The sequence below is a fragment of the Cydia pomonella genome, chromosome 9, assembly GCF_033807575.1.
Source record: "Cydia pomonella isolate Wapato2018A chromosome 9, ilCydPomo1, whole genome shotgun sequence".
Classification (NCBI taxonomy): domain Eukaryota; kingdom Metazoa; phylum Arthropoda; class Insecta; order Lepidoptera; family Tortricidae; genus Cydia; species Cydia pomonella.
The window spans coordinates 10,043,078-10,052,817 of NC_084711.1; the positions used below are offsets into that span (position 1 = coordinate 10,043,078).

The window sequence follows — 9,740 nt, forward strand, 5'->3', positions numbered from 1 at the left end:
ACCGAATTAGATGATCCCAAACTTGGCTTCCGTGGTTGCCACTGTGAAATACTTCCATGTCCCAATGGATGATGTCTTCGCATGTTGCCACTTCACCGTGCAATCTTAGTATCCTACGAAATGCCGGTTACGTAAGTCTTCTGCGTTATCTATATTTCTTTACTTAGGTAAGCGTCGCTGGGAGCCAGTGGATGCGGAAACATAGGTACATAGATAAAGAGAAACTTAGCTTGGTGGTAGATAGGCGGGTTCCAGAGATCTTTGCCCATCGTAATCTTATTGGTTTTGCGGGAATCTGTGTGTAACCGACTGTAGACAGCTTGATAAAGCGTTGGAAAAACTCTCTACAAAGCCCGTTCGTTCGTAAAAGACGCCGCCTAGGGTCAACTTAGGATCGATATATGGCATCGCTTTCCATAGTAAGTTTTGTTAATGTTTTATTTCATTGTTTTAGGTTATAAGCATTATTATTATTTTTTATTCTTTACTGTATTTTATGTTTTCTTTTACACCTTTTATTATGTGCATTGTATTTTTTGGGTTTCTTGCCTGCCAAATAAAGAATTTATTATTATTATTATTATAGTATAAAAAAAATCAGAGCCTCATTTGCGCTATTAAACTCACAGATAGGTCAGGGTTGCCATATGTCAGCATTTCCCCTGACTGTCAAAAAAATAAGATAGGAAAGTTTGTGCGTTATCTACAGCACATGGTGGCAAGTTACGGGGCTAGTGTCCCACGAAAGGTTTTGAAATAAAGGATTTAATAGGCGATTTTATACTTTATCGTGGTAATAGTAGGACGATAGGGAGCGTGCATAAACTGTGGGGGGCAGCACAGGAGATGTCACGATTTTTGGCGCGAGGTGTAAATGTCAAGTTTATGCTTCTATGTAACTAGATGGCAGAACCTACTATGAACAAGGCAACATACGAGAACGGTAGATGGCAGCAGTTGCTGTGCCGTGAAGTGTCAATGTACAATATGTACATGTTTGTTTACGATTCAGGCCTCAAGAGGGCAGACCCTCCAACGCACACGGGTCCTATATGACAGGTCGTTTTACCATAGTATAAAAATACATTCAGGTAGATCCCTTTTTTATATTTTAAATTTAATAGATGAGTTGTAAATTATAATGGGCCTACAGATTATGGCGGGTTGTCGCCATTGCGTAAGGCGTTATTTCTAGTGATATATGATATATTATCTTTGTAGTGTTACACATAGTGATATTAAAATGGAAATTTATCGATATAAACAACATGTTTCATTTGTACCAAAACTACAACCGCTAATATTGTAATAAGATTAACAAGTCATTCATTTCGAGTAATTTCAACAAATAGGATTGGTGATAAAAACATAAAACTGCCTAAGTATGGTTGGTGGGAAAATCAAAATATATTTAAAAATTGTACCACAAACATTCACGAAACATTATGAGTTCTGATGAGTCCGTCCCAAGCCGAGGAGTGCAGAGCGTTGCTTTCACTGTTGTCCCACGCCACACCTCGCACGTAGTTGCTGTGCAAGTGGCGATCGTGGTACAATACTTTCGTATTGTTGTCTGCCACTTTGTCGCAAACGGAAACTATTTTATTGTCACAGCAGACTGCTATTCTTCCGTGTCTGGAAATATAAAGAAAACTTTTAAATGATATCAGACAGTACCAATGTGACGTCTAAAAGTGGATGGCAATGCAAAAATAGCTTTTACCATATATAATAATAATTATACATAGAATCACAAACTAGACAGTGCTGTCCAGCGCCATCTAGTGGAGCTGCTATTTTCATGATTTCTTAAATATATAGTGTGCCTCTCAGTATTAGGTATATTTTCATATCATCATCAGTTATCTTATTTGGTATTGTATAACTAGAATGAGGCTTACATGCCTCCCTAGGAAACTGATTTAGGTTTAGATACCCATGACAAAACATCTCTACTATCTCCAAAAGTAAAACTAAATCCCATCAAAAACAATACTTGTCAAAAAAAACCAAGTCTCGCAACTCAGTTGTTCTGCGGTAAAAAGTTGTGAGATCCATGTAATACCAAGTCGGTTATTAATTTATTCAGTCTCTACTTAAGCGACTTTCTGTCTTAATACGTCCAGTCTCTAAGACCACGATCGTGGTCCATAACAATTGAAAATCAATTGTGTCTGGAATCTCCGTACTCGAAGCATTAAGTTGTTACGTAATAATTAACAGCATCTTATAGTGACGCATATCAATATTAAAATTCTTTAATGTTTTATATAAATATATTGAGACTTGGCCATCGCCTGAAAACACGTGTAAATTCAATCGCCTGAAAACACATGTAAATTCAATTATTTAGTGCGATGGCCAAGTCTCAATATATTTATATAAAACATTAAAGAATTTTAATATTGATATGCGTCACTATAAGATGCTGTTAATTATTACGTAACAACTTAATGCTTCGAGTACGGAGATTCCAGACAAAATTGATTTTCAATTGTTATGGACCACGATCGTGGTCTTAGAGACTGGACGTATTAAGACAGAAAGTCGCTTAAGTAGAGACTGAATAAATTAATAACCGACTTGGTATTACATGGATCTCACAACTTTTTACCGCAGAACAACTGAGTTGCGAGACTTGGTTTTTTTGACAAGTATTGTTTTTGATGGGATCTCATTTCTTTTTGTATTTTGTAGACAGTTCTACTTTTTTCCTTTTCGGTACCTTCTACTTATTGTTAACTGAAGACTTGGCTGTATGGGCTTAATTTTCTTTGCGGTCTTTTCTAGATTTTTTAGTTTTTCCTTGATTCATACACCAAACACTATTTATATTCCAAATTTGAAGCTTCTAGGTCTGCTAGAAGTGCCTTAGAATTTTGATAATCGGTGAGTCAGTGAGTGACAAAATTAAGAAATTTGACCCGTTATAATTCTTAAAATACTGGTTCAAATTGAATGAAATTTGAAATATACCGTGTCTTTACAATGCCTGCATGGTTACTGAAAATTTCAGTCTTCTAGTTTTATCCACAACGAAGTTACAGGGGGTCGAAAATGGTCTGAATTGCTTCGAGAAAAGGATGGTACAGCCGTGCTTTTTTGCTCGACTTGGTGGGGGCACTGCCGTGCCCCCAGATTTCAACTTACTCTGGATGCACAGCAACTTTATGCACCGACGCGGGGAACTCGCACAGCGTGGCCACTTTCTCAGGATATCTAACATCCATCACTCGAAGCACTCCCGCCTCGTCTCCATACACTAACTGGTTTTCATCTATCCATTGTAAACAACGGATGCCACAGTCATTCTTAACTAAGTCTGGAAAACAAAATAAAATATGATTAAAACTGATATGTTGTATTATTTAAAGGGAAAAGATTGGATGTGAATCCTTCAGTGCTGTACAATATAAAGACTGTAAACAACCATGGCATGCACTATTCACGATGGCAAATCACATCTATTACCTATTCCTTTCATGTGCATCATATGCTACTTTTGGATAAATAATTGGGTGAATCAACTTTTTTTGTTTTGTTATCCTGTCCCGTTGTCCAAGGGACAATAGTGGCACAGTTTGTTTGAAGAGACGTTGTATGCCGTTCTATTAACATGCTTAGTAGGGGGCCCATTATGGACATTGGTTATAACGACCACAAAAACGCAAGTTTAATACATTTAAGTACCATAAAATCAGTATTTCAATGAACTTTTGTCCCCTGGACAACTAATCGTAACCATGGCAACGAGTGACGCTAAAAAGTTGATTCTCCCAATTAACCTTTATAACCCCAATGACGGATATATTCGCACCGTAGGTCCAACACCGAAGACAGATTAATCCGTCATAGACCACAAAGCAACGTAGCCCTATGTGCATACGCACAAAGTCCGAGTGAAAGCTTTTGTGTTTGACACGGTGTCAAAAAAAGGTTAAATAATCGGCTAAGAGCATGTCGGGCCATGCTCAGTATAGGGTTTCGTAGTTACCATTCTGACGGAACAGACCAAACCGCAGCGCTTTGGACGTCCTTTTAGAAAGAAGAGAAGGTTATTTTGCAATAGTTCAAAAAGGGCTGGACCGATCATGTTCGCTATAGTTTTCATTGAAAGTATTTATTAAGATTTAATTTCACGATATTTAGTCTTAAAGTTAGAAGGGGGGCACATATTATTTCCGAAAATAAGAACTACTTTTTATTTAACGTTCTGTCACCATGCAGATCATGTATCCCTGCTAAATTGATTTGTTAGACCTGTACCCCAAAAGCATAAAATTGTTGTAGTAATTCACCGAATCGCATTTCACCTCGATCTCATATTTAATTTTCGCATTGTGTCTCAATAGTTTTTTTTTCTAGTGGCTATAAGTTTTAGTCGCATTTCACCTCGACCGTACATTTAAACATCGCGTTGTGACTCAATCGTTTATTACTTTAGTCGCATTTCACCTCGATATTGTATTGGCGACGTGATTCAACGCAACGTCAACGTCACATAGATAAAATTTTAATGAGTTTGATAGCACTTGAGGCTTAATCCTACAAGTACAAAACGTGTTTAAAAAAAAACACTTAATTTTAGTGCAAGCATCAAATTAACGTATCAAGTAAAATAGAGTCCCAAACAAACGTCGATCGCGGCGAAATGCCTCTTCGGTAACATACTACACGAAAAATTAAATACTACAAATTAATTATACTAATGTCAAAGGCTACGGGAAAAAGTGCGTCAAGTAAAAAAATCCAGTGATATCTTTTTCATTCAAGGTGAAATGCGATTCGATGAATTACTACAACAATTTTATGCTTTTGGGGTACAGGTCTAACAAATCGCTAAATTGCAGCTTTCTAGCACTAACAATTGTTGTTTCAAAAATTTTGGCTGTCTGGTCTGACATTGACATTTTCTATGGGAGAGTTTAAAAATTTCGCGATTTCGGGGTTGGTCCCATAGTAAAAGTTGCTCAGTATGACCTATATACGAGGGTGGATTGAAAAATTCGCGGCCTGAATATTAAAAACACAACAGAGGTTTTTTAATTTATTTTTATTTTTCTACATAGTCCCCGTCGAGTTGAATGCACTTGTTCGATCTGGATTCCAGAGCTATTACACCACTTTTGAAGAAGCTTTCCACGAGACCTTCAAAATAGGCATCCACCTCAGCTTGGACCTCGGCGTTGCTTGAAAATTTCATACCAACCATATGTTTTTTTTAAATTGGGGAACAGATGAAGGTCCGATGGTGCTAAATCGGGTGAATAGGGTGGGTGGGGCAATAATTTAAACCCACATTTGGCAATCTCCGCCATCGATTTTAGTGACGTGTGAACACGTGCATTGTCCTGGTGGAAGATAACTTTCTTTGTCAACATTCCAGGTCTTTTTATCTTCAGAGCCTCGCGTAATCTGCGTAATAACTCGCAATAATAGTCGGAATTTATAGTTTTACCTCTCTGGAGATAGTCAACCATTATTATTCCCTTTGCCTCCCAGAAAACAGATGCCATGATTTTATTGGCCGACAAAATTGCTTTGGCTTTTTTGGGAGGCGGAGATCCAGGACGAACCCACTGCTTCGATTGCTGTTTGGTCTCTGGTGTATAGTGGTGGACCCACGTCTCGTCCATAGTTACAAATCTGTCCAAAAAGTCTTGAGTATCGGCTTCATACAGGTATAGACATTCACGTGAATTAGTACGGCGAGCGATTTTTGTTCCACTGAAAGAAGCCTCGGGACCCATCTCGCCGACACCTTGGAAAAACCTAATTTGTTGACTATAATATTTTGAGTTCTTTCATAAGAGATGCCTACGATGTCAGCTATTTCCCGCACCTTTAATCGCCGGTCTTTCATTATCATTTCGCATATAATTGCCACATTGTCCGTGTTAGTCACCGTTGTTGGCCTCCCGGGACGAGGGTCATCTGCGATACTATCTCGTCCACGCTTGAATTCAGCTGCCCATTTTTTCATCATCGTATATGATGGACAGGATTGCCTTAATGTACTTTGCATATCATCATAAATTTGTTTCGGTGTCAATCCTTTTTTATGCAGGTATTTAATCACAGCATGCTGCTCTAATTTCTCCATTTTCACGATACCTACCAACACGTAACTTTAAATATGCCGTAAAATTTCATTTAAATATAGACGCCAATTGAAATTTCGCGGGAAGACAGTTGAATAATGAAAGTTCAAAATGGCGGCAGATAAAAAGAAAAAAGTTTTTTTTTAATTGGCCAGGCCGCGAATTTTTCAATCAACCCTCGTATTCAACCCGTAGGTAAATTATTGCACGCGACTAAATAAACACCCTGTATTTACACTGAAAGAAATGTTTGCATAACTGTAACAAACATTTTGGTTACTGTTTACACAAAAATTGGGACTTGCGAACTATGTGTTATATGTTACAAAACCGTGTTTGGCTATCAGTGTTCAGGTATTTATTATACACTACAAAATAAGTTCTGTAAATTTATGCAAAGTTTATTTTCTTATAACCGTAGTATAGTTATTTAGTAAAGTTACAAAACCAGTTCGGCTATTTATTTTTTTCAGTGTATAAGTATGTATAAGTTGAATGTTTTCTTTTATCAATTTAAATACTTACCTAGAACTGGTTTGTCTATATTATCATCCCACAGTGTGATGTACATGTCTAAAGATCCAGATGCAAAGCATGTAGTGGAGTCAGGTCTCACCGAGACACCAGACACCACTGCACAGTGTGCTAAGCTGTAGTTCCTAATGCAGATCATGTCGGTCAGATCCCACACCTGGAAAAAATATTCTAAATTACTTTCCATGTAGAGTCAGACGTAACTCTGCATGGCATGTGCAATGACAAAGTGTGACAATGTGATATTTAATATTCAATTTCTATGAAAATATGACGTTTATAATGACATTTCCTCACTTTGCTCTGTTCAAGTGGGTGCAAGGTCAGTTTAGAGGACTGTAGCTACAATAAAAATATAAATGTTTGTTTTGTGCTTTTTCATCAGTACACTGAAGGAAGCATTGGGAACTCCAATTAAAAAAGCCTAGTTTGTGTTACAATATATGTAGGTACTAACAGAAGAAACATTGGGGAAAAAAGAACGTGTGTACATAAGGTTTAAATAACAGATGGCAATAACAACTTTGTAGAAAATCTAGAATATGTACTAAAAATTGGTGATGGTATGGTCAACTGCAGAGATAGGCACCCGTGCATACAAACTTCTATGCAGGGGTGGTACCTTTTCTCTGCAGCTGACTGTACCTTAGGCCATTCTAGGCTGTAACAAGAAATTACCAAGATAAAGAGGAGTTAGTGAAATTAGGAATACAGTAGGGCCTTGATAATCCATACTTCAAAAGAAAACTCCTGTTCGGACTCATGAAGCATTGGGATTATAGTATGTTAGATATAAAACAAGTATATTCTGGAATAAATATATTTTATGAGACTCCAAAATGACAAAAACAAAGAAATTTATTAACAAAGTAACTTAACACTACATAATTGTGATGTGAAATGAAAATAATTTTAAGAACTTATTTAATTGAGTTTGCCGGGTTCTTTTTATTGAAAGGCTTTGTCTGTCAAAGAAAGGGGTCACTTGGCAGTTTGGATTACAATGACATTCAGATTAGCCTGTGTATAAATTATAGAGGCTCTACTGTATAGAGATTATAGAATTTGTTTAACACCCAATATTACCTTAATATGGCCATCAGCTCCAGCTGTCACATACTGTTTCTCTGGCTCGAGGCAGTCTACTGCCATCACCCCATTGTCATGCTCTGAAACTGTCATCTCTTCCTTCCAGTGCTTCCATGAGTCATCCTCATTTATGCTCCAAATGCCAATTGCACCACTGTCCTCACATATTAAAACCTGTAAATAATAAATAGACTCTTATTACCTTCTTCTATGTTCTATGTTAATGGGTGTATTAGGAGTGTGAGTGAATGGGTCACATAGTCACTAGTGTAAAAAATGTTATTTTCACCTTAGCAGCTTGAAAAAGCCTACTTTCGTCAATTCTGGGAGTGTGGAAAGTGTGACTTTTTTCACTCCAGCGAGTGACGAAAGTACGATTTTCCTCACTCCAGGGAGTGAGACAAAGTAGCTTTTTAATTTAGTGAAGGCCATGAATACCGGAATAAAAACTTTACTTGATGTTTTTTAACCTTTAATATGTTCTCACTGCTGAGTTGAAAAGTTGTATGTCACACGAAAGTAAAGTTATTTTACATCTTGTGTTTTTAAGTCTTTCGCTTACTCGGGACTCAAAATCAACACTCACAAGAAAAACTAACTTTCCTCTCTTGTTGCACAAAAAACTATTGTCATACTGCTATTGATAAAAGAGTCTACATACAAGTAAATCATACATATTTTTTTTATTATTAGGACCAAATATAAATAAGTGTTTTAGAAAGTACTGATGATATATTATATTCATAATAATTTTATTTTATTTCTTGGGAAAACTTACAACTAATGCAACAAAATAGGTTTCGAAATAAAAACAGTAAGCCAAATACAAGTTTCCACAGGTAATATACACATTTATAAACACTAAAATGTTGATACAAATCCATGCAGAGTTATAATGAAACAGTTTTAAAACAGAAATAATCTTTTTAACATATATATGACATTTAAGTGGCCATTAGAATGATTTAAAAAAGTTAAATGTGCTTTTTACCATAGATTATTTTCTATTAAAATTATGTACATAAAATTAAGTAATAATATACAAACCCAGTCCTAATTTACGTTACCTTTGAAGATTTTCCTATAAAGCATCCATCAGCAGTACCAGAGTCCAATTGAATACTTCTCATAGATGTAGGGCTTATGTCCTTGGCTTCGGCAATATTTTTGAAGATGGCAGCACCTCCAACCCAATATCTTCCAGTCAGCTCAGAACAACCAACAAGAACACTACCATCTGATGAAATATAATTTTATTTATTTTCCCACTAACAAAATTTACATGCACCTATCATAGTTTTTCCAATAAGAGAATATTACAATAAATATTTACCTGGATGAAGCTTAATATAGTCAAGGTACGACGGTGCTTCATTTCCAGTCGTATCTGTTCTGTATACTTCGGCATTGAGGTGTGGTGCCACGATCTTATTACTGTTCTCCATTATACGGTAACTGGCTATAACCTAGCAGGATAAATATTAACACTTGTACGATAAAAAAATCAAACAGACTTTCTGTCACGGTTACTTTTAATTTGCTAAACAAAACTACGGTGTAGAATGTCGAGAACCAAAATTAAGTGTGAAAACAATTTTATCGAAAGCCGCACGATAACAAATTTTTGCACATTGTCCAAGTTTGATTTGAGGACTTCGACGTTTTATTATGACAGTTACAACTTGTATTTTTCTTTCAATTTAGTTTAGTTAGTATAATTTTTTTAAATGAATTTAAATAGGATGTCGAGAACCAAAATTAAGTGTGAAAACAATTTTATCGAATGCCGCACGATAACAAATTTTTGCACATTGTCCAAGTTTGATTTGAGGACTTCGACGTTTTATTATGACAGTTACAAATTGTATTTTTCTTTCAATTTAGTTTAGTTAGTCTAAATTTTTTTATATGAATTTAAATTATCTCTACCTTCCGTAATTTAAATATTATGATTTAGAATCATAATAAGTATAATTTGGATCAATTTGGATAGTCATAAAATGTTTGAGCCTTGGT

The 9,740-nt window shown here is 36.0% G+C and overlaps 1 protein-coding gene and 1 long non-coding RNA gene across 2 annotated transcripts in view; one reads left to right on the forward strand and one right to left on the reverse strand.

The window, feature by feature from the left end:
* LOC133521318 (uncharacterized) overlaps positions 1-9,740 on the forward strand; it is a 205,197-nt gene that overhangs the window by 136,668 nt on the left and 58,789 nt on the right. The window lies entirely within an intron of this gene.
* LOC133521304 (methylosome protein WDR77-like) lies at positions 1,384-9,412 on the reverse strand. Its single transcript, XM_061856187.1, has 6 exons — positions 9,058-9,412; positions 8,792-8,961; positions 7,722-7,898; positions 6,627-6,792; positions 3,151-3,322; positions 1,384-1,635 (listed from the first exon to the last, which is right to left on the reverse strand). The coding sequence occupies exons 1-6, from the start codon at positions 9,167-9,169 to the stop codon at positions 1,434-1,436; spliced, it is 999 nt and encodes a 332-aa protein (XP_061712171.1). The 5' UTR covers positions 9,170-9,412; the 3' UTR covers positions 1,384-1,433.

What these genes read in the sequence shown, in the direction of transcription:
- LOC133521304 (XM_061856187.1), bottom strand. Translation starts at nt 9,169, where the DNA reads ATGGAGAACAGTAATAAGATCGTGGCACCACACCTCAATGCCGAAGTA. An exon ending in TATAGACAAACCAGTTCTAG is followed by an intron (nt 3,323 to 6,626) that starts GTAAGTATTTAA and finishes TTTGTTTTCCAG; the next exon opens with ACTTAGTTAAGAATGACTGT. An exon ending in AAAGTTGCTGTGCATCCAGA is followed by an intron (nt 1,636 to 3,150) that starts GTAAGTTGAAAT and finishes TTATATTTCCAG; the next exon opens with ACACGGAAGAATAGCAGTCT.